General features: G+C 32.0%; 1 protein-coding gene across 1 annotated transcript in view; it reads left to right on the forward strand.

Annotated features, from left to right (window-relative positions):
* Positions 1-24,736, forward strand: part of LOC130900613 (protocadherin-like wing polarity protein stan) — a 56,842-nt gene extending 32,106 nt beyond the window's left edge. Inside the window, exons 5-26 of the mRNA XM_057811328.1 lie at positions 417-976; positions 4,148-4,390; positions 4,477-4,720; positions 4,774-4,912; positions 6,515-6,895; positions 6,954-10,604; positions 10,662-10,861; positions 10,919-11,315; positions 12,087-12,834; positions 12,887-13,031; positions 13,088-13,306; positions 14,298-14,518; positions 17,530-17,676; positions 18,496-18,684; positions 18,762-18,861; positions 19,258-19,367; positions 19,426-19,703; positions 20,008-20,175; positions 21,281-21,586; positions 22,141-22,155; positions 22,550-22,814; positions 23,006-24,736. Of these exons, the coding sequence (XP_057667311.1) occupies positions 417-976; positions 4,148-4,390; positions 4,477-4,720; positions 4,774-4,912; positions 6,515-6,895; positions 6,954-10,604; positions 10,662-10,861; positions 10,919-11,315; positions 12,087-12,834; positions 12,887-13,031; positions 13,088-13,306; positions 14,298-14,518; positions 17,530-17,676; positions 18,496-18,684; positions 18,762-18,861; positions 19,258-19,367; positions 19,426-19,703; positions 20,008-20,175; positions 21,281-21,586; positions 22,141-22,155; positions 22,550-22,814; positions 23,006-23,039 (8,760 nt within the window). The 3' untranslated portion in view covers positions 23,040-24,736. The remainder of the gene's footprint in view (positions 1-416; positions 977-4,147; positions 4,391-4,476; positions 4,721-4,773; positions 4,913-6,514; positions 6,896-6,953; positions 10,605-10,661; positions 10,862-10,918; positions 11,316-12,086; positions 12,835-12,886; positions 13,032-13,087; positions 13,307-14,297; positions 14,519-17,529; positions 17,677-18,495; positions 18,685-18,761; positions 18,862-19,257; positions 19,368-19,425; positions 19,704-20,007; positions 20,176-21,280; positions 21,587-22,140; positions 22,156-22,549; positions 22,815-23,005) is intronic.
* Positions 24,737-26,113: the final 1,377 nt, after the last annotated feature.

Raw genomic sequence — 26,113 nt, forward strand, 5'->3', positions numbered from 1 at the left:
TTCGGTCTTGAGGTTTCTAGGTTTAGGAGTGTTGTGAGCTCTTAATTCGAAACCCGTCATACTTGGAAACTAAATTTCAATTTTCTAACTTCATATTCGAAACTCAATAGCATCAAATACTTTTGGATATAGATTTCAGTAGAAAAAATCTGCCCGGAAGAGTTTAATGCATAATGTCCTCATATGACTGGGACTTATCTTGTAAGACAATAAAAATTTTAATTAAATCTCCTTACTCTTGAAATAACAATAAGGGTATTACTGAATTCTCTATCTAAACAGAAAACTGCCTTCTGTACATAACCGCAAACAATTCAAAATCGTTATTTTGGATTCTACTTAACCTTTCATATTCTAAAAACACAATCTTTATTATTTGTATCATTATCTTCTTTAATGGGACGTTTTTGTTTTAGGTTCAATTAGATCGCGAACTCGTGGATGTTCATTATTTTCGGGTAACCGCGATGGATGATAGTTTTCCTCCCCGCTCTGGTACTACAATGCTGCAAATAAATGTTTTGGATGCTAACGATCATTCTCCAACGTTTGAAATGATGGAATATGATGCTAGTATAAGAGAAAGTGTAAATGTTGGTACTACTGTAATAACCCTCAAAGCGACTGATCAAGATATTGGAAAGAACGCCGAGGTAGAATACTCTATAAAGAGTATAAGTGGCGGAGGAAATTCGCCGGAAAGTGAGGACAGCAATGCCTTCAAAATTGATTCCAAAACTGGTGTTATTACAACAAGAACTTTGCTAGATAGAGAAACGACAGAAGTTTATACCTTAATCATACAAGCATCTGATTTGGCAACTCCTCAAACTGCTAGAAGAACATCTACTGCTAGCGTTGTTGTACATATCTTGGATGATAACGATAATTATCCCCAGTTTTCTGAACGTACCTATACTGTCTCACTCAACGAGGATATTAATTACAACGATAACCCTGTAGTTGCACATATCAAGTAAGTTAATTAGTTTCAGCGGCAACTGGAAGAACAGGTTACGTGATAAATGTAAAAACTAATCTAAGGATGTAGGAATTTTGAATTTGAATTTCAATTATTCAAATTGAAGTATGTTCATCGTATATTCAAAAGAAATGATTTAAATTTAATATCATGTGTGTGTTGATTTTGTCTTATTTTACAAAAAATTGCGTATGCTTTGTTGTTTTAAAATACACTCCGCCAAAAAAGTAATGCGTCACTATAATTTCTAGTCGTTGCGATAATAATTATTATTTATATGAATGTTTTCAGATGATCATAATTGCTTTCACAGACAGAAAGTGGTGTGAAAGTAATGTACACATATAACTTGAACGTACTAAGAAATTGAAAAATATAGTACAAAATAATACTGAAATTAAATAAATCAACTCCTTGAGTTCTAATCTCATCACGACAACGTCGTGGCATACATTTGATCTCTAAGTAATTTTGAATCCAAATGTCCCACTTAATCATTAACTTCTTTTGCAGTTGTTGGAGGTAGGCTGGTATCAAACTATAGATCTTACCGTTCTGTAAATATTATCCCACACATGCTCAATGAAGTTTAAATCAGGGTTGCATTAACTAGTGATGTAGGCCGGGCAAATGCCCAATAGGCTGGACATTCATAAAATGGAAAAATACCGGGGAATTTCTCCATAGCCTTTTTCAGCGCCCAACGATTGAGTATTCAAAAATTTTTATAAAAAATAATTTTCAATCTTAACTGATTTTGATATTACTTTCGTTATTATGTATTTGTGCTTTTAAATAACTATTTCAATTATTATATATAACAATTTTTTCTAACGTTAAAATGAAACTTAATGATTAATATTAACAATATGTTAGAAATAGAAGAAATTATTGGGGCAACAGTAACATTTGCTGCCACTGAGAGAACATTTGAAACATTTAGATTCCCAATAAAGCGATAAATTGGCTATCATACGACAGGGCAGCAAAACTAATAGAGGGAAAATCCGTGACCAATTAGGTGGTCATTTCAAAAGTTACGAAACTTTTTTTCCTTTTCTTTTATGAGTGACAATTAATGTAGAACTGAGTTTTAAAAAAAAGTCTATAGCGTACGTATACGAGTCTGAATGAAGTAGGCAAATTAACACACGTAGAAATCTACCTCACCATACTCTAAAATTGATTTACACGAATATATTGTCAGTGTTGAATAAAAAAAAAATTGCAATACTTCAGTATAAAATATTTATTCTGGTAGCAAGATTGACGCACGAGTAAAACTGAACTGCACTCCAAAAATGTTCGTAAACGACTACTGAGATGTTGAATCGTAAGCAACACCGCAAACCGATAGAGGTTAGGACCTTCGAAATGTTAAGCAAGAAATATAAAAGTACGTCACAGGTACAGGTAACAGCAATAAGACCTTCTACGAATTGTCACTCCTAAAAGAAAAGAATACCTAGAATATTACGTGCTTTAATATGTTCCCACAGTATCCTTGACCTAGAAAATATCTACATCAAAGGTACAGAAAAATATTTCAAAAGTGATGTTTCAACAAGATTAAGAAAATTCTATTGTGTTATTTATCATTTTAAATCTACCTCTAATGAAGTCCACAGATGCCTAATAAGCGCTCTCACTCTAACCCATAGGTTAAAGTGAGTTAGAGTTCTGGCATTTTATTTATTCTAACTAACTAACTAACTAACTAATCTTTATTTCTGTCGCTTCGTTTTTTGTATTTTTGTTAGTTTGTAAGTAGTCTAACAGTAATAATATTCCTCTAATGATGATTTTGTAAGCAACGTTGCTTTTTTGGTGGAGTGTATTATTATTAGAAATATTTCTGCGAATTAGTACTTACAGAAAAAATTGAAGAAGGAATACTTTTACTTCATCTCTTATTTGTTTTTTACTTATTTTTTTAAATAAACGTTTTGATTCAATTTTAATTAATCAGTACATTTAATGTCCAATTCCTCTTCCACAAGGATAAAAATTTGTTTGATAGCTCTGTACTCTGTTAGATCTGGTCAAACTAGTACATACTTATTTTATTTCGAGCAATTAGTAAGGAATTCCAGTATCAATTATCCTGCATTTATAACTTCTAGATAAAGATTAGAAAATATATTTATTAATGTTTGTAGGGACCTTTCACGGTTTTCAATCTTAAGATAGGTTTTAATTGAATCTATGCTTTTACTAACTTTTTGCAGTGATTGTATGTATGTATATATGGATTTGGAGTCTCGTATACTCTACGACCCAAAGAATCTATTTTATCCCCCTTTCTTGCTGCGATACTGGAGAACCCAGTGTTTACAGCTCAACCATCAATCCCACTCATTTTAAAAACTTTAGAATGTGGGATGGCTTTAATTGCTAGAGATCTTTGTCTTATATTTCATACACTCCCAGGTGCAGTTCTCTGGAGATACGTAGTGTTTCACACTTCGAGAGAATGTGGATTGAGGTTTCGTTCTCTGTGCAACAAAACTTACATGCCGCATTATCTGCTAGGCCCAGCGTCTTCAGGTGTTACAACGCAGACTTCTTTGTTCTGCGTTGAAAAAGTTAATCTCTAATGTTTGATTCATTATTTTTCTATCTTGGTATTTACTTCCTTTCCACATCTATACTTTTTTTCTTACTCAAATGTTTGCAAATACTTACTTTTTCCCGCATTCCATTTCTTGTGCTTCCTTTCCTTGTTATCAATATTTCTTTGTAATAAACATAAACTTTAAGAAAACCGTTAATAACTCTTGCGGTTGCTTCCCTCTTCTTTTATGGTTCATTACAATAAAAAATATTCAATCACAAACTTGATTGGACCTATTTTTTAGTTTCCACGTCCAGCTTGGATTATAGGTTGTAGTGCTTCCAATTCTAGGTATCCGAAACTGTGTAGTTTGTATATTCACTTTTGGTTGTCGATTACAGGTAGTGTTTTTAAATAATGTTCGAAAACTATCTTTTTATTATTACTTCTACTTATTAGCAGCTTTGAACTACTATTTTTATGTTGTCTTTTTCCTACTTTCTTTTTCCACTTCTTTCTTTATTTATAATTTCCTTTTCCTATGATAAGATATATTTTTAGTTTTAAATATTCGTTTATTCAATTCAGTGATTTATTGTCTCGTTTTATAGAGCTACTGACGCAGATCAGGGCGCCAACGCAGCAATACGTTACGCAATAATAAGTGGCAATACACAATCACAATTTGCTATAGATAGTCTAACAGGAGATGTATCTCTTGTAAAACCTCTAGACTATGAAACCATTAGGAATTATCGATTAGTGATAAGGGCACAAGACGGCGGTAGTCCTGCAAGGTCCAATACCACTCAACTATTAATAAATATTAAGGATATTAACGATAATGCGCCTAGGTGAGTTTTTAACCTTGAAAACTTACTTACTTCAACTCATTTATTTTAACCAATTTTTTTATCTATAACAATGAATATACTTGCAGATTTTATACATCATTATTTCAAGAAAGCGTCCTTGAGAACGTTCCTGTTGGCTATAGTATTGTTAAAGTTCAAGCCTATGATGCTGACGAAGGGCCTAACGCTGATATAAAATATACAATATCAAGTAGAGATGCTACTGGTGGTAGTACTGACGACTTACCATTAGCTGTAGATTCCCATTCAGGCTGGATTTATACTACTAAAGAACTAGATAGGGAACATCAAGCAAAGTATATGTTTCAAGTAAGTTATTTTTAGATTGTTTTGATCAGTATCAACACGTATGCTTTTTAAAGGTTATAGCAAGTGATCAAGGTGCGCCACCACAAAGTGCAAGTGCAAGCGTTGTTATTACAGTCCAAGACGTAAACGACAATGATCCCGTTTTTGAGCCAAAAATATATGAATCGGTAGTTGCAGAAGATGATTCTCCAGGTGAGCTCTTTTATTGTTATTCTATTTTATAATAAATTAATGATAAATTTTTAGGCTATTCCAGAATATTTTGTACTAAATGGAATCATTTTCAAATTATTTTAAATAAATAAACTCAATTCATTCATATTTACCTAATACTGAGGCCAGTTTAGCACCTTCTATGGTAGTCTTCAAATTGTTATACACAATCTAAGCCCATCAGAATAAAGTGAAACTAATTCAAAACATTTAGACCAAGTTTGCAGTTTTTTGAAAAATTCTTAGACTTTTTAGACCAATATGAATCATTTTAGATTAATTGGAATTGTTATTGATTTATTTTAAACATTTTTAACATAAATTTTTAGACCATTCTAGACCAATTTGAAATATTTCCAGCTATTTCTAGGAATAGAATGTATTTGAGAACTTTAAAGACAATTCTAGAAAGAATACAGAACATTCTTTATCAATTATAGTAAATCTTTTTTAAATAATTGTATCCAGCCTCTATAACGATCGAATTATATTAACCACAGTGGACAGTAGGAAATTCGTATCTGCTATTTTTAATTTGCTTCTCAATTTCTCTTGTTTGTTTGCTGGTACGGAATTTAATCTAAATTTTAGTCCCGATTCTTCTTATACTTAGATACGGGGACCCCCAACTACAGAGGCCCCGACCCCATGGAAAAAACAATTCATAAAACGTAACCCACAATATAATTATTCAATCTCGGTCAGTATTACTTGATACGAAAAATTTTTCGATACTCAAGCAAAGTAAGCTTAAAAAACATATATCTTTGTACCTTCTTCCACATGTTTTAGGATAAGTGGGATCAATGTCTCTCTACCTCGGCGATTCTTGGGACAAATCTGAAATCTTTTGATTTGATCATCCTCGATCATACCCAATAACCAGTGACCCTCAACAACTGGGCCTTTATGAAACTTGTGTCTGCCAAATTTAGTCTCATCTATCAGTATCACAATACCTCCAATCTTTCCTTTTGTCAATCTGTTATGACTTCTCTACACTGTCTGTACCAATCAGCCATTGTTTCCGACTATACAGTACTATTCTTTTGCGCGAGATCTTTTATTACAGTTACATACGAGTCCTCAATGGCGAAACTGTACATTCTTCTTAGGGTTAGTCCATGTCCCTCGAAATCTGACGCTGCACTAAGCTCAACTTTTCTTGAAGATGAATGGAGCTGAAATATTCCTCGATCTTCGATTTATGTCGAACACCATAGGTTTGCGATGTTAGTTACCTAGTTACATAATAATCCACGTTCTTGAGATCAATTCATATTTTTCGACTAGCTGTAAGTATGAATTTAGAACGATTACCAATTACCCAGAACCACAGGTGACGCAATGTAACAACAATTTAATGACTAAAAAGATGACTTTGGTTAGGTTTAATATATAGGCTCTACCAAAAAGTTTATTACAAATAGAGAAAAGCTTACATTTCATAAAAAAATTATTCTTGATAAAAAGCTATGCAGGATTGTAGATCCATAATTAAGTCAAAATTCTTAGAACATGGTGAAGAATACCAGAAAAAAAATTTTTTTGTACGATTGCCGAAAACATAATTTGTTTTAGGTACTCCTGTGGCAACGGTAACAGCTACAGATCCGGATGAAGACGCAAGACTTCATTATGAAATAACAAATGGTAACACTAGAGGTCGCTTTGCCGTAACCTCACAAAATGGTAGAGGATTAATCACCATAGCTCAACCATTAGATTACAAACAAGAAAAAAGATACATTTTGACAATTACTGCTACGGATTCTGGAAGTAGAACAGATACTGCTACGGTTTATGTCAACATCACGGATGCTAATAATTACGCTCCGGTTTTTGAAAACGCTCCTTATTCGGCGAGCGTTTTTGAAGACGTAGTTGTTGGTACTACAGTTTTAGTTGTTTCCGCTACAGATAACGATGTTGGATTGAACGCTCAGATATCATATTATTTAGGTATGTTTGGATCTCTTATTAAAAAACTGATGTACTGCAAAATAGATTTTTTTTGTAGGCGACGATATGAATGACGTAGGAAAAGATGGAGCTTTCGCGATTAATAAACAAACAGGTGCCATAGTAACAACCAAACCTCTTGATCGCGAAACAACTTCAGGTTATCTTCTAACAGTCACAGCTAAAGATGGAGGATCTCCTCCTCTTTCAGACACCACAGATATCGAAATATCAGTAACAGATGTTAACGATAACTATCCAGTATTCAAACAAGTAGCATATTCAGGTAGTGTACCAGAAGATGCTTTGGTAGGAACTTCCGTGGTACAAGTAACAGCTACTGATGCAGATGTTGGTTTAAACGGAAAAATTCATTATTCTTTGAGTGAAAAGGATCAAGAAGATGGCTCCTTTGTTATAGATCCGACTAGCGGAGTAATAAGGACCAATAAAGGATTAGACAGAGAGTCTGTTGCTAATTACGAATTAGAAGCTTATGCTATAGATAGGGGATCGCCTACGCTTAGTAGTTCTGTACCAGTGAACATAAGAATAGATGACGTAAATGATTCACCACCAGCTTTTGATTCTGATAAGATAATTCTTTATATTCCAGAAAATAGTCCTATAGGTTCTACTGTAGGCGAAATCTACGCTAAAGATCCCGACGAAGGCGTCAACGCTATCGTACAGTATTCAATAATAGGTGGAGAAGATGCACAAAGTTTTTCTTTAGTAACTAGACCAGGATCTGAAAAAGCTGAATTATTAACGATGGTAGAGCTAGATTACGAAAGCCCTAAGAAAAAGTATGATCTCATAGTTAGAGCTGCAAGCCCTCCTTTAAGAAGTGATGCTCACGTTGAAATAATAGTAACCGATGTGAACGATAACGCTCCAATATTAAAAGACTTTCAAGTAATGTTCAATAACTTTAAAGATTTTTTCCCAACTGGATCTATAGGGAGAATACCAGCTTTTGACGCTGATGTCTCAGATAAGTTGCATTATAGGATTTTATCTGGTAATAATGCAAATCTCATAGCCTTGAACGAAACTACTGGACAGTTGCAGCTATCACCACAGCTTAATACAAATGTACCAAAAATAGCTTCCATGGAAGTATCTGTATCTGACGGCATTAATGTTGTAAAGAAAATAATGTCATTAAGCGTAAGATTAATAACAGCAGAAATGTTATTCAACTCCATAACTGTAAGACTTAATCAAATGACCAAAGAAGCGTTTCTTTCTCCTCTTCTTAACTACTTCACCGATGGTTTAGCAGCAATAATTCCGTGTCCTAAAGAGAATGTCTTTATCTTCAGCATCCAAGACGATACAGACGTTGCTGCCAAGATACTAAACGTCAGTTTTTCTGTTCGTAGACCTGACGTACCTAGAGAAGAATATTACACCCCGCAGTTTCTCCAAGAAAAAGTTTATTTGAATCGAGGAATACTAGCAAGACTTTCAACTGTTCAAATACTTCCATTTGACGATAATCTTTGCGTTAGAGAACCTTGCTTGAATTATGAAGAATGTCTAACAATTTTGAAATTTGGTAATGCATCAGGTTTTATTTCCAGCGATACTGTGCTATTTAGACCTATCTATCCAGTAACCACATTCACCTGTCAATGTCCGAAAGGCTTCACCGGCTCTAAAGAACATTATTTATGCGATACAGAAGTTAATCTATGTTACTCCTCCCCATGTGAGAATAATGGCATTTGTAAAATTAAAGAAGGTGGATATACTTGCGTTTGTCAAAATGGTTATACAGGTGACAATTGCGAAATTAAGATAGAGAAAAACAGTTGCAACCCTAGTTTATGCATCAAAGACAAAACTTGTAGTCCTAAACCTGGAAGATCGAGCTTTATTTGTGAAGATTGCAATATTGTTGCTGAATACGAACATTACACTTCGCAGTGTCAGCTAAGGAGTCGCAGCTTCACCAAAACCTCATTTTTGACATTTCCTAGTTTGAAACAAAGACATCGAATCCATTTGGCTCTAAAATTCGCAACTCAACAACAGAATGGACTTTTGTTATATAATGGAAGATACAACGAACAACACGACTTTGTGGCTTTGGAAATCATCAAAGGTGCGGTGCAATTTTCATTTTCTTTGGGTAGCAAGGTAACCAACGTATCTGCAAGAATACCAGGAGGAGTGTCGGATGGAAAGTGGCATTCGGTAGTAGTGAATTATTTCAATAAAACGGCTACAATAGCCTTAGATGATTGCGATATAGCTATAGCTTTAAAACACGGCGAAGATCTTGGAGGTAAATGGAACTGTGCAGGATATGTTGAACACCAGTTGGAAGCCCGATGTGCGTCTTTAACAGAAACGTGTCACAGATTCTTGGACTTGACAGGCCCTTTACAATTAGGTGGTGTTCCCGCCCAATCCAGTGTATTCCAGATACAAAATATTTATTACGATGGTTGTATTTCAGATTTGGAAATCGATTACAAATTTGTAGATTTAAACAGCTTTATGACAGACAATGGTACTAATCCCGGCTGTCCGGAAAAACGATCGTTTTGTTCTTCAACACCCTGTAAAAATGGAGGAAAATGTATTGATGGTTGGGGTATGTATAAATGCGAATGTCCACAAGGGTTTGGAAATAAAGATTGTAGTGAAACAATTAGCCCTCCATGGCACTTTAATGGAGATGGTATGCTGTCATTTAATCCCTTATTGAGACCGATACAACTTCCGTGGTTAAACGCTCTATTTGTACGAACATTACAAGAAGATACTTTCCTCATGTCAATTCAAATCGGTCAAAATAGCTCAGCAGTATTATCTCTAAATAGGGGACTTCTATTATACACTTATAATGGCGAATCTTTATCGCTGCCAACTAAATACATATCTGATGGTGAATGGCATCATTTGGAAGTAACTTGGATTGGTACAGAAATAAAAATGTCCGTAGATTACGGCGAAAGTGTTGAGGTTATGCCCTATGGTGAAAAAATTCAAGGACTGTACGTTGGAAAAATCTTAATAGGTGGCCCAGATAATACTTACATGAGCCTTAATGCAGGTTATAATTACCTCGAAGGATGTATACAAGATGTACGAATAGGAAACCATCAAACAACGCTTAGCAGACCGATCGTTAAAGAAAATGTAGAAGACGGATGTTATTCTTCAAATGAGTGTCACAGTGAGTGTCCAGCATCTTCAACATGTGTAGTTGAATGGGGTAGATCATATTGCAAATGTAACGAAGGTCATATTGGTCCTCTTTGTGTCCCAGTTTGCTCTGAAGATCCCTGTGATAATGGTGGTATCTGTATAGAAAATTCAAAGTATCCCAAAGGATACAAATGTGAATGTAACTCCACGAACTATTCGGGAGAATATTGTGAAAACGAACAGTCTCAACCATGTCCAGCAAGTTGGTGGGGCTATCCAGTTTGTGGCCCATGCCAATGCGATGTTGAAGATGGTTACAACCCTGATTGTGATAAGAAAACAGGAAAATGTCACTGTAGGGAAAATCATTATCAACCCAGTGGTTCCACACAATGTATACCATGTGACTGCTATCATATTGGATCACACAGCACTCAATGTGATCATGAAACAGGTCAATGTAAATGCAGAGATGGAGTTATTGGACTCAAATGCGATTCTTGTCCTAATGCTTATGCAGAAGTTACTATCAAAGGTTGCGAAGGTAACAAAAAGTATCTTAGAAGTTCGATATTTTTTATTTAATTTATTTGGTTTCTAGTTGTATATGATGGATGTCCAAAGTCATCAGCCAATGCTATATGGTGGCCTAGAACAGTGTTTGGAGCCGACGCCATTGAGATTTGTCCAAAAGGTACACACGGGAAAGCTTCTAGAACTTGTGACAACGAATTAGGTGGATGGCAAGAACCGGATATGTTTAATTGTACGTCTGAGAAGTTTGTTGAGTTAAGAGAGCAGGTGAGGTATAGTTTTTTAAATTTGAAGCTTAAATTTATTCATTCTTCCTATTTATAGCTGTCTAATATAGAAAATGGAGATCTCCAACTTAACACTTTTGTCTCCATCAAACTGGCTCACGATTTATACAAAGCTACCAACTTAACGAAAAATCTTTATGGAGCAGATGTTTTAATCACATACGAATTATTGAGAGAACTACTTAATTATGAATCCAAAATGAATGGACTTAATTTAACTCACAGTCAAGATAAAGATTATATAAGAAATTTGGTACACTCTGTAAGCATTGTTTTGTCAAAAAAATACACAAATCATTGGAAAAGAATCAAAGAATTGACGGGAGAAGGAGTTGAAGATCTTATAGAATTAATTGAGAAGTATATAAACACATTGAGTGTCAGTCAACATGATACTTACACAAGTCCTTTCGAAATTGTTTCTCCGAATATGAGTAAGTTTCATTATAATTATAATACATGATAATTGTACTGTCAATCAACTTTTGTGATAAAGTATATACCTGTTAACATACTTCAATATTAGGTTTAAAAATTATTCGCAAATATACATAATGTTCCAATTCAAAGCTTTACATTTTTCAATGGAACACCCTGTATTAAATTTCTAATTTAAAATCCCCCTCACTTTCTAAAACTGTGAAAAAATGCTGTTTTTGAATGAATTTCAACATTAATAGAAATGATTAAAAATGTTAATATTCGATAAATCTATTAAAGGGTGAATCAAAAAACAAATTTTACACTTTTAATTTTATATCGTTAACAAAATATCCCTAGAACCATTTAATTCACATTTATAAAATACTTACAATAAATTGAACTACATCAACTTTATTTTAAGGTATCATTATAAAATAAATAGTATTCCATTTGAAAATAATTAGAAATTTTTTTATTCAGTATTGCATATGAGGAATATTATCAAAATTATCCACTTCTACAATCATGATAGTGAAATGATACAGTATGCTTAATTTAAAACAGTAAAAGTTTGATGTGATGAAGTGTTTGAAAGATCCTGTATATTTTTAAAGAATTTTAAAATGTGAAGCTTAAAGGTTGATCACCATACATAAAGAATGGTTTATGAAAAGACTTTGGTCTATTAAACATTTGACACGGTATCTTCACATCATATGTAATTTAAACCATCATAAATCCGGAACTAAGAAGTAACGATTAAACATTTTTATCAATTTCAGTCCTTGGTTTGGATGTAGTCACTCCTGAATCTCTTTACGGATTTGAATCGGAATCTTTACCACCGATTCCTTCAATAACTCCTAACTTCACTTCAGAAAATGTTGTTCTACCGGATACATCTTTATTTTTAGAAGAAAATCGCAATTTACATCCAGAACCATATGTAATATTCCCCAAATACAACAACTATCTATTGGATAAATCGAAATTTGATCTGCATAGCAAAATATTAATATCTTTAAATCTTTTGGGAATCAAACCGATAGAATTCGGTGAAATTATAACAAAACACAGCTTACCAGAAGATGGCAGCGTTATAAGTTATGCCGAATATCGACAAGACGGTGCTTTATTACCAAAAACATACGACGAATCAGTTGTTAGAAGATGGGGTGTAGATATTACCATAGGATCTCCTCTAATATCAGTAGCAGTATTGGTACCAGAATATGTACCAGTAGAACCTGCGGAAAATGATGTGCCAGATATGAGTATGCCCAATCTCAAGTTCGACACTGATGATTATTGGGCAAAATCTAGTTTTAAAAGAGCTGATATACTCGAAAACGATCCACTGTATTTAAGAAATAAGAGGAGTCACATTGAAGAAAAAAAGTTAGTTTATAAAAGTTTAGCAGGGATGTCTCTACATGTACCCATAAGGTTACAGCTGTGGTTGGACGCTAACAATACTATTCTAAATGCTAGATCTAATCCGCAGTGTGTCCATTGGTCTAGAGCTAGAGGGTAAGTTTGTTGGAAATGAATATCTGTTTTGCGAGTAACATATAATTTTCAGATTTGGGCAATGGTCTCGGGTTGGTTGCAGAACTGAAATTAACGATGACTGGTATGAAACTACCAATGATAAACCAATTTTAGTGAACTGTAGCTGCAACCATTTGAGCACTTTCGCTGTATTAGTCGACGTTGTAGATTTGGAGGTACTTTGACTTTGATATTTATATTTATAAACTGAAATGAATATATTTGTTTTCAGTACATTCCGGAACCCTCACTATTAGAAGATATATCAAGTTATAGCTGTTTTTCTATCTCTTTGCCGCTCCTTTTCGGAACCTATCTCATTTTGGCTTTGATTCGAGGATTGCAGACCAATTCAAATACCATCAGAAAAAATTTGGTTCTGTGTGTATTTTTGGGAGAACTTCTCTATTTCATAGCTTTAAAAGCGAGAAAACCATTGATTGGCAATGAGGTAACATACATTACTTCATTGTTTCATATTTTTAGTTATAAAATAATGAGAATCAATTGATGGAATCAATGTTGAAAAATTTCACATTTTTGGGTTATGTTCGAGGCTTTACTGTTGCTCTAATTGTTTAGTTCACATATTGTTTTTAAATAGTTTTAATAGAAAATAAGGAAACAATGTTTTATATGGTTTATAACTTGAAAAAAACTGCAACTAATAATGGCATAGTGAATATCACTCATGCGCGTGCAAAGGAAGACATGTCCGAAAAAGTGCATTTTGAGTTTACTACGGCAAATAGTTGTTGCATAAAAAGTTACTTTTGTGCCAAAAGAGGTAAGTGAATATGTTTTCTTTTGCCCTAGTTTTTGTGTAGTGTGAATTGAGGCAAGTTATTTCTAATTTGCTATCTTGAGATATCTCAACACTTGGAAATTATTTAGTACAATCCGTGTCATCATCATTAATTTATCAAATAAATTGATTGAGACTGTTGTAACAAAAACTCTCATCTCAGGTACAACATTGGATAATGAGAGGGGTCGTCATACTCCGGTATGATGTTTTATGCTTTACAACTAAATAAATGTGTTGCTCAATAAATATTGGTTTAGTTTAATTTATGTTTTTAAAAAACTCAACTGAAAATAGGACCTTTTTAAAAATCAATATATCTCTACACTATTGTTTTTGACTTGTCTCCCTTTGTACGCGCATGAGCGATATAATTTTAATTAATTTATAATAAAAGTTAATTATAAATTTATTTGCAAGTTGTAGATAACATTTACTTATGAAATCAAAATAACCCAGAACACAATTGTACTTATAGTATAAAAAATCAACATATACTCATGAAGTCAAAAACATAACCACGAATTCGAAACTCCTAGCTTATTTTAATTTTATTCCGCTTTTTTAAAAAATATGTAATTGTACCTTATAGTAGTTACACTAAAATAAATTATAAAAGATGCTCTTTATTTTGTAGTTCTCTTGTAAACTGTCAGCCATTGGTTTACATTATCTATGGTTAGCGTCGTTCTCATGGATGCTGGTAGATGCGATACACTTGTACAGGATGTTAACGGAAATGCGAGACATAAACCATGGGCCGATGAGATTTTATTATAGCATGGGCTACGTCGCACCTGCTGTCGTCGTTAGTTTAGCAGTTGGAGTAAGAGCACATCAATATGGAAACTATTATTTGTAAGTGATTATTATTATGTAGAAAAAAAATTTCCTAATGTATTGAATGTTTATCATTATTCTTAACATTGAATATTTTGTCCAAAGAGTCGAGGGCTTGTTTTTCTGATATAGTTTCAATTCCGTTTAACAGAGTCAATGATTTTCTTTTTAACAAAATTCATATTTACTTTTTGAGTTAATAATGTGTTATATGTCTCCTTTGCAGTTAATCAAATATCTGAAGGAATATTATTTATTTATTCATCATTTGAATCACACATTTGCTACTAATATTTTTATTAAAAACTAACAAGAATCATATATCCTAATATACGGCAAAAATTTTATCTATTTTGTAGATGCAAGTACATGAGGATAAATAACACTGGTAAACTGTTTTTGTCACACGAACTTTGTAATGATTTTTATTTATTTTGATGTATCCTCATTCAAAAAAAAATATTATTTTGTTTCAGTCACATTCAGTTTTTTGTGATAGCTATATATTCTTTTCTGACTTCTTTTACGTGTTTTTGTTTGAATATTTTTGATTCAAACAAACACTGCATGTGCCATAGCCTCCAAATCAAGCAGAAAATCAGGATTCTGTTTCTAGTGCGGAATTTTTCTTAGTCAACCCGATAAGGTATCTCAAAAGAGTAACCCAAGTTATAAACCGTCAACTTCAAAATAACCGAATTCATTGAACAAAGTGATTTAAACGATTTAGTACGTGATTTGAATTTGTCTAAAAAACAAACCAAGCTTTTATGGTCTAGATTAAACAACTGGAATTTACTTTCTCCTGGTTCGAAAATTTCTTATTTCTGACATAGCGACGATGAAATGAAACTTTATTTTTCTAAAGCGTTCCATCTTGAAAAAAATAAATACAGTGAACACGTTTGGAAAATTTGTGATTTCAGAGTCAATGCTTTTTTACTTGGGTTACAGTTTGGTTACACAAAATATTTCTGTTTCATTTATGAATGAGACAGCAAAGACAGAAAATGTCACTATACAAAAAAAGTATGGCCCAAGTGTGGATCACTTACTCCAGCGCAGAAGAATATTAAAATGTTCCTTTAGTGAACTTGATGACATACTTTTATCACCGTTGCATATAAAGCTCGGCCTGATGAAAAATTTTGTAAAAGCTATGCCTCGAGATGGCAGTTGTAACGTTATACTTATTGTTTTAACTACGATTTAAGTATAGAAAAACGTATAAAATAAAAGAAAATACGTGAAAAACTTGTAAATTGGCTACGACCGATGCAGTGTCTGGAATAAAGCCGCCAACTTACCTACAAATTGACTCTGACAAATCAACTTGCTGGAAAAAGTAGTTACAACAGTTTGAGTGATATGCAATTGTCGTTCAAGTAGATAAAAAGAAAGCTGAAGTTCAGGCAGCGGCATTTATGGCAGTGATTGACTCTGGAGCAATCGAAATATACAACAGGTTTAACCTTAGTGACGCAGACAAAAACAAGAGTACTTCGCATTAAATCGATTATATCGTATGAAAGATATACGAGCATATTTTTAAAAATTTGACAATTTACTCGAAAAAATGCTAAAAGACAACTAGACGAGTTCGAAGGTAGAAATAAAAAAGATAGAGTATTAGCAATGAGAAGTAAAGGTGTCAAAAATAAACAAAATGAATATTTTAACTGCAAGAGATGTGGAACAAAACATAAATGCAGAAAATATCCGGCATTTAACAAACAGTGTACGGAGTGCAATAGAAATGGTCACTTTGCCAGTATGTGCCGCACTAAGAAGAAACATCCCAAACAGAAATATAGAGTGAATACGTTAGAAGACATCTCAGATAGTTCTGAAGATGAAGTATACATATAAGCTATAGGTACCGGGGAAAAGAAAAACTGGACAGAAAAAATACAAGTTGGTAAAGTGAAATCTATTACCAAACTAGGTACAGGAGCACAATGCAACGTGTTACCGAAACACTTAATGAACAAAACGAAGGCAAGTCTGAAACCAAGCCGAACAAAAAATTGAATTATCTACACAGAAGATAAAAAGCAGTTTTAGGTGAAGCAACGCTACTTTGTAAAATAAAAAATGAAGAAAACAACATTCAAAGTAGTTGAAGAAAAGGTTACACCGATCCTAGAATTTGATACCTGTGAAAAGTTAGAACTTATTGCACGGGTAAAAACATTGAAAGAAACTGAATGTGAAGATAACATCTTCGAAGGGTTAGGCTGTTATAAAGATTGTGAGTATGATATTGAAACCCAAAACTGGAAATTAAACCGTCAAGAAGAATTCCACTTCTGACACCGTGTAACGTTGTATTATTTTTTTTATTATTGATTGTCAACTTATACCTGGAAGAGAAATTTCCGAAACACAGCGAAGCAAAAATTAAAGAGGGAATATTTATTGATCCACAAATAAGGGAACTAATGAAGGATACAAACTTTGAAGGATCTGGAAAAAGTCGCCTGGAAATGTTTTGTGAATGTTGTCCAAAATTTTCTAGAAAACCATAAAACGGAAAATTACAAAAACTTAATGAATGAGCTTATAATTTTATACAAAGCTTTGAGATGTAATATGTCTTTAAAAATACATATCCTGCAGTCTTATCTGGATTTCTTGCCCGAGAATTTGGATGCTGTGAGTGACGAACAAGGCGAAAGATTTCATCAGGACATTTTTTTATTAGAAAAGTGTTAAGAAGTGAAAAAAATCTAGGAATGCTAGCAGATTACTGTTGGAGACTTAAAAGGTCCTACCAGAAGCGTAAATTATAGCTATTTATGGTACATTAAGGAATGTTTTTTTATGGTAGTGATTTTTGTACATTGTATAAAAATATATGTTTTGATGTCACATAGAAATGTGTCAATTTCTTTCCATTGATATATTATTGTTTAGTGGCCATAGTACATTCAAAATTTGTAAAAAGCTTTCATGTGACAAAAAAATTTAAATTCAGTTGATCAGTATAATGAATATACGTATTCTCATACTTTATTTTGCAATTTCAGCTGCTGGGTATCTTTATATGAAAGCGTAGTTTGGAGCTTAGTGGGACCAATTTGCCTCTTAGTCTTAGTGAACATTTTCGTACTAGCTTTTTCTGTTCGAGCAGCTTTTACTCTGCAGGATCACGTATTAGGATTTGGAAATCTGAGGTAATAATTGTAATAATAATTAGCTAACTGAAGGCAATTTAAAGATGTCAATACTCTTTTATACTTTAAATTTAGAAATATTTATTAAACTTAAAACTAATAAAAAAACCACTTGCGATCTTCCATTGTCAATAATTTATCTATCATTTCAATAGAAAATTAAATGATTACTATTTTGCTGACTTAAAAGCCAAACAAAAAAGGAAGAATGTCATTATTATATTATAGTCTACTTAAGGTCATGTAAGAACTAAGGGGAATGTTCAACTATTAGGAATGTGAGACCTTGTGTTAAATAATAATATGAATTGGTAAAATATCACAAATTAGGATTCGTATGACACGCATTGTTGTCACAAAGGAGTGAATATTTTAATCTAATTAGCAACATATTTTATAGATTCTTATGATTAGAATTTATTTCAAAGTACGTGTATATTTATTTTAACACTTATACCATTTAACTCACAAGACTCTACATTATGAGGATTATATAAAAAGTTTCCGACCACAAACTACACTCGATGATGAGAAAATTCGAATTAAGAACGTGTTCACTGGAGTTACACATGACATTTTAAGGATCTTATACTAAAATTTGAGCATAGTATTACAGGAAATGTGCTTAATTATTATCCTACAGAAGTTGATAATTAATTGATATTTATTAATTAGTAATTCAAGTATACCGGAATTAACACAGAGAGTTTTGATGAAATATCACTAATGAGAGTTTAATACTTCTTTTTATTTCAGTATAAAATAATCCATATTTGTTTTCTTTGCAAGTAATTTTTATGGTCATTATAATTTTTTTAGAACGCTATTATGGGTATCGGTGATAGCTCTTCCCCTAATGGGTGCCACTTGGGTTCTGGCACTGTTAGATGCCTCAGAAAGACATCCGCTTCTCACGCCATTTTTATCTGTTGCTGTTTTGGTTCATGCTGGATTTTCTTTGGCAGGATATTGTTTTGCTAATAACAGAGTCAGACAGAATCTCATCAGGTGAGATTTGCATTCATATATAGATGTTGATACGGTCGATTACGATATTTAAAACTTTTTTATACTTATTCTTGCAGATCAATAATGAGGTGTTTGGGTAAAAAAGTGCCATTACTAGATACAACCTCTGTAATTGGTGTTCCAAGTACCAGCAGCCAGAATATTAATATCCAATCGGTAAGAATCAATTCATTGTAGGATTGAGCTTAATAAAAAAGAACAAACGATTGTTCATAATCCGAAACAAATTTTTACCGACTATCAAAATAATCATAATTTGAATCTTCTAGATAATTTCAATAAAATTTTAGAATAGATATGACTATTTTGTGGTATTTTATGGTAATAAATACATTCAATACATATATCATAGAAAAGATATCTTTTCAAATAATATTTTTAAAATTATTCACTTATTTTCAATTCAATTCAATGTAAAATAAAGAGAGTGTGTTTAAAATAGTAATGTGATAAACAACAAGACAGTTTGAACCGACTTGAATTATTGAATTTCATTTATTTGTAATTCCATACAATTTTAATTGTAAATTTTTCCTGATATTTCATTTCAAGCGGTCAGCTTTGGCATACCATTCAGGTGATCCGAATAGAAGGAACATTGGAATTTCAACATCTAGTACAACTTCTCGTTCAACAACCAAAACTAGCTCAAGTCCATACAGGTACAGATTTTACTTGAAATAAATACACATATTTCCCATATTTTCGTCTACTTTTCAGAAGTGACAGTCATTTACGTCACACATCTACATCAACATCAAACTACAATTCAACAAGTGACGTGCCATCGTATATGCGCGGCTTTGAACAGGAAACAGGATTACATAGGCATAGGGAAGTTCCGGAAGAACCAGAGGAGCGAAGAGAAAGAAGAGGAGATAGAGACAGCGATTCAGATTCGGATGGATCGGAAGGAAGAAGTTTGGATTTGGCTTCCAGTCATTCCAGTGATGATGATGAATCTAGTACTAGAAGGCATCGAACAAGAACAAATAATGGTAAGACACAAGAAAATAACTAAGTTATGAAAATGCCTATCACATTGTATATATGTATTTAACAGTGTGAATACCAACAATGGTTCCAGGAATACCAAAGTAGTTATCAGCATATAATTTATAGAGTTTAATATTTGAAACTTGGAAATGATCACTGTAATTCGAATCTTTTATAATCTGAATAATTCCTTCACTCTGTTACAGACATTGAAATTTCCTTTTATCTAATTGTAATGTTTTTAACACATAACTTATAAATATTCGTGTCATGAATATTTGAAACTAATTTTGTGTATTTTTGTAGGACGACAGGGATACCTGCCAAATATTACAGAGCACGTGATATCACGATGTGGTACGCCTCCATCTTTAAACGTCGTAACAAATTCCCAACTGTTTCCAGCTGTACAACCCAGTTATGGTTCTAGATGGGCAAGCCAATTACCCGAATCTTATTTGCCTAATCATAATGGTATGTATTTTAAACGACTAATTATTACTATCAATAATATTCAGTTATAATTTAGAAACTTTTAATAAAAGCCTGATTTAAAAAAAACGGTAAACAGTGGGTCCCTTTTTTTATTCTTTATAACTCAAAACTTATCAATACGATTGGCTTCAAATTTAGTTTTGGTATTAAATAATTATTCAACTATAAGAATAATCTTAATTCATTTAGTACCAACAATGGATAGTTGAGTAAATGAGATTTTTTAAAAAAGTAAAATTGACTCACTGTGTATATTGGAAGGCGAACAATGGATCTTGGTATTTTAGATACCTCATTAGGAAATTAAAGATATGTTATTCTGAAATCATTTATTGATTGTTATAAAAAAAACCTCTTAATGAAACTAAAAGTCTGGAATACTTAATAGGCATAAAATATTTAATGCGATATTCAACTGCCAGAAAAGATTATCTGTTATTCGTTTTTAAATTTAATCAGAACAATTATATGATTAAAAACTTATTGATCTAAGAAAAACATCCACTTAATAAATGCAAGTACCATCTGTAAATGCTGAACTAAGGCTAAGGATATTTTAAAGATTCTCAAAAATTAATTTTACTGTTTAATTACTGCAGGAACGTAAGATCATATTACAAGCATATTAAAATTATCAAAACATATTCACATAAGGCCTCTTCGTATGCAGCTGCAAATATTTTTCTAGTAGAGTTGGGCGTCAGGTGATCGATATTATTATCGCATCCAGTGCCCTTTTCATTTGCTTTGAATGAATTCCTATTTTTCTTGTCTTTTTGTTTCTGCCCATTCTATAAAAAATAATCATTACAAAAGTATTAATGAATTTTATTAAAATGGCAATAATACATAAAGAACCAAGTGTATCGCTTCCTTAACAAGTACAAGTGAATCGTGACTCAATGTACCCAACCGACCCACCGTTTATTCGTTATATAAACTTACAAATTGAAAGGAAAAGGATGCATCTAAACTATTTTTTTCAAACTATGAAAGAGTCTATTAACCAACTGTAAAAAATCTGTCAGTTTATTTAAAAGATTATTTATACTTTTTTATTGCTAAAATTTTTATTACTTTTTAGTTTCTGAAGTTGGTAGGTGGTCAGCTGAAACAGGCTCAGATAATGAGTTCTATCAAAAGAATGGTTCTCCTAACCCATTGCCTCATCCAGACGTAACACCAGAAACTACCGTACCGGCCTTACAATCTGAACAATACATGATGAGGGCGCATTATAATAATTACAATCCGAATAACTTGATTTACAAAGGTGATTATATGCCCAAAGTTATGCCACACGATAATATGAATTACCAAGAATACGATAGGGCAAGTGATATCGATGATAAAGGACATATGAATGATAAATACCATTTTCCATATACAGGTAACTAAAGTTAATTTTCTAATTCATTTAATATCATCTATTTAAACTGTTGAACGAAGAATGTTTTTAGTTTAACTGAACAAACAAATGCTTAAGTAGATTTGAAAATATTACCTTAGTTCCTTCCAAATTGAAACAATCTTTGTTACGGGATTTTATGAGATAATCCATTCTTATGAATGTGGCTTTTATCGGGGACGGTACAAAGAGAAAATATTAGAAAACTAAAATTAGAACTCAAAAAATCATAAAATTGGAAAAATTTTATTCTTTTTTGAAAGGACTGCTAATTTGAGTCAAAGTATTATACTTAAAAGAAATCCCCTCTATAACAGAAAAGAATCTTTCTAATGAAAAGTAGGGAATGTTTCAAATGAAAATGTGTTACTGGAAATTTAAGAGAGAAATTTAACAGCAAATATGAAAAACTGTAGGGTAGGTAATTTTAAAAGTCAAACATAATTTATAACTCGGCAAATATTTCAATCATTTTGATATGCTTTATTGATTATATTGTCTATTAATGCTTTTGTCTTTGTGCACTGCTGCTTTAGGTACTGAATTAGAAGGTTTGTGCTTATTATCAATTTAATTTTGGATTTATACATCAATTTTTGATAATAACAAAAACAATTGTTACTTATGCAGAAACCTCATCATACATTCTGGTTTAAATAAGATCTTATAATCGCAATTCTACTGGTTTGATCCAATGTATATAACTGTAAGCACTTTTGTAAAACTAACCTTTATCGTATCTAAATTTTGAAATAGGTCAAAAATTGACTGATTTTCAGTAATATGCCTGTTGGTGTGTAGACATTATTTTGTACAAGTTATAAATCTTATTTTTCAAAATTGTTGTACAAATCCATTATTTATGAGGTATGAAAATGATAATTTTTTTTATGATATCTATATATGCTATACATTATACATTATTGGAATGGGTTCTGTTTTTAGCGGAAGAAGACCACATGTCACCTCATAACAATTACATTCATCCTCTCCATCCTGGCAGTCGAGTAATGTCTCCAGTGACAAACGACGTAAATAATCCTGGATTAGATTACCACGGCTCCACAATTGGTTCGCATTTGGGCTCCAGAATAGGTTCGGTATTGGGCTCAGTCCATGGTTCCCTTTCCGGTAGTATGAGGGGTTCGCCTTCACCGTTAATGCCATCTGTGTCAATGATGCATACTGCACATCATGGGAATTCTCCACAGTGAGTGTTTTGGGTTTCATGTTATTTCAAAAAATAATTAATATCTTCATATTAACCAAACATTTTTTACTGTATAGATGGTGTTGGGAATATTCTACTAAATAAATAACATCACTAACATAATGGGTAAGGTGAAATTATATGAGTATACAATTATTATTACAACTAATAATTCACTTGTGTTGTTTTAGGATTGAAGATAAAAATGAAGAAACATCAGTTTAGCGGTTATTTTCATTTGCTAATGTATTTTTAGTAATTTTTACAAAATTGATTATGCTCAATATTTTTCTCCGTCGTTTCAAAAAATAAAATTTAATATATTGATACTTGAGAGACTATTAAACCGAAAGTACTAATATTTATTATTATATATTAGGACCTTTTATTACTGAATCAATGCATTCTATTAAAACATTTGATTTTTTAAGTTGAGAATGTGTAAATGACTTTCATATATACAGTTAAGTGGTAGATAATTGCTAAAAGTAGATTTGATGGTGAACAATTACCGGTAATTGCAATAAAGTGATTACAGGTAGTTTGATATAAATTCATTGTTTTATGAAACCGTCAAAACAAAATGATTGAATTCGCTTATTTATTTTGAGACGATTAAAAAACCAAATTACAATTTGCTTAAATATATTAAGAAAAAATTCCAATGATTATCATGGTTTCACTTGCAGTGCATGTAATTAATTTATTAAATTATTTTTTAAAATTTAGCGGCTTGGTGTAAAACCTGAAATTAGAAACAAATATTTTGTATGAATGGTGGCAACATTGCATTTTTTTTAAACTCACTGCACCTCTACAACGTAAGTTTCAGATTGTAACAAGTGAATTATCGTCAAATTATTTTAATTACCACAAGGTTTTAAGAAAAACCGGCAACTTTTGTGAATTTAACTGTAATAGTCATATTTATTCTGCAACAAACATTAATTTGAATCATTAAACTTATACATCTTTAGCGATCATAGTTTACTCATTCTCAAATTACAAAACTTGATGAATTTTTGTTTCGTTGTTCACGGACCAATTACTTCACTTCATGTATGAACGATCTTCAAAACTATTTTTATAAGATTGTATATGGTTAGGATTCCATAAGTTTTCGCTCCAAAATTGTCACTGGAATTCTGATCATGTAAATTAGTTGTTATTATGTCCACAATATGTACCACTGCTATATATATATTCGCTTTGAAAATAGAATTAGAATATATACCTGTAATACTCAGCTTTATATAAATAGCAACAAATTAGTTATATACAATAAGAATATTTGAAACCATGTTTTTTTCAAAGAATCTATATACTCAAAACCAAAAATTTTAAACTTAGTTGTTAAAAATATGGTTTCTTCTAATTTTAGTTGAAAGAGACTTTTAGTCCTTCATAAAAATACATTCTTCTTAACTGAAACATTCCAATATAAGACTGTGGAAATTTAAAACAATCCAAAATTCCGAATTTAAGTGAGAAAGATAAATATTTTGTCGATAATTTAAAATTGAATCAAATGCTTTTATGTATTTGTTCAAATCTTTAAGAAAATATTCAATTGTATTGTATTAAACCCTCAACAAACTAAACAAAGAAAGAGCAACCCTACCTGGGTGCTTGGCCATCAAAAAGGATAATATAACAGGTGAAGGTGGTCCAGAATTATTTATATTAATATAAGTAAATTGAGAACCTTGTTTTTTTAAGACGTATGTAAACCGAAAAAGTAAGAAAGAAAATTCAAGATGTACCCAAGAATCAGCAGATACAAGGGTAGTGGCACCGAAAGAAGTAGCTAAAGAGAATATCAATCTCAAGAAATCATAACGATATGACATAATTTCAGGAGCATGAACTAAAAAAAACCTGTTTTTTAAGACATATGTAAACCGAAAAAGTGAGAAAGAAAATTTTAAAGATGTTTCCAAGAATCAGACACCGAAAGAACTAGCTAAAGAGATTAAAGAGAATATCAATATCAAAAAAACACCAGGTAATGACTTAATTTCAGTAGCATAAACCAAAAATAGCTGTAAAAAAACTGATACACTTGATAAGTGTTGATAAGTTTCTGTTCTTATTGAATTCCGTTAAGAAAAATTCCGCTAAGGTAACACGAAAAATCCTTACAAATCGGATTTTATGGATTGTCTTCCGTTATAGCAGAATGGTTATTTCTGTTTGTACCAAAATTTGAAATAAAAAATCATGATGTCCACAATAGTACCAGTATAGTCAATTGTAAAAATAGATACAATGAAAAACTATTTGAATTAAATGTTCATCATCTACAGATGAAAATAACAGCTTAATGTATTGTTTCCAAGATATTTTGGTATTTTTCTTCACTTACTACGTCGAAAACAATAACTACCACGAAATATTTAGTAGAAATCATACACTATCTGATTCTTATGGAATTTTTTCAACGTATTATCGTGTCTGATTCGAGTCGAAGTTTAATAGAACCCACTCTCTATCTCCATAATAGATTGAATAAGAACAAAATCGTCACCGAAAAATCAGCGTAATTTAATAAAAATCAAAACTCAAGCCTAAAATATGTTCTGATTATAGATGGCTGAAATTATTATGGTACCTAAACCAGGGAAACCGAAAATCAAATTGACTTACCTCACTAGTATCCATTATTTTCAAGAAAATAATTAAACGGATTTTGGAGGAAAAACATAATACCAGATCATCAATTTGGAATAGAAACACTCTACCCTTGACAAGGTATTTAGAACATTAAATATAACTTAAAGGTCACTTGGAAACAGAAAGATGTATTGAAGCGTATATATATATAATATAGACAAAGGGTGGCATGCTGTGCTAATCTATAAAATGATATTATCAAAGTACATTGTCGACCTAATATAATCTTACTTATCTGGTAGTCTATTCCGTATAAAACAGGAAATTTGCTTTGAAAATATCATGTATATATAAAACATATCACATATCGTCCCGTCTTAATGTGACCTTTCAATTATATCTGATATTCTATGTATCTGCTCAAGTGTATAGTGTTTGTCTTAAAATCCGAATTGATGGCCTAGAACTATTTTTTTCTTCCAAAATCGGCTCAATTATTTTCATTAAAATATTCTCAATTCTGATGATAGACAAGTTTTGAGTTTCCCTGGTTTAGATAGAAGACTCTTCCACAAAGAATAGAATGAATAGAACTGAATTTCAAATAAAGACTGTAAATGTAAAATTTCAACAAACAGCAATCATAAATAATGAGATTTTTTTCATGTAAATTTCAGTCTTTTTAC

The sequence above is a fragment of the Diorhabda carinulata genome, chromosome X (assembly GCF_026250575.1).
Source record: "Diorhabda carinulata isolate Delta chromosome X, icDioCari1.1, whole genome shotgun sequence".
Classification (NCBI taxonomy): domain Eukaryota; kingdom Metazoa; phylum Arthropoda; class Insecta; order Coleoptera; family Chrysomelidae; genus Diorhabda; species Diorhabda carinulata.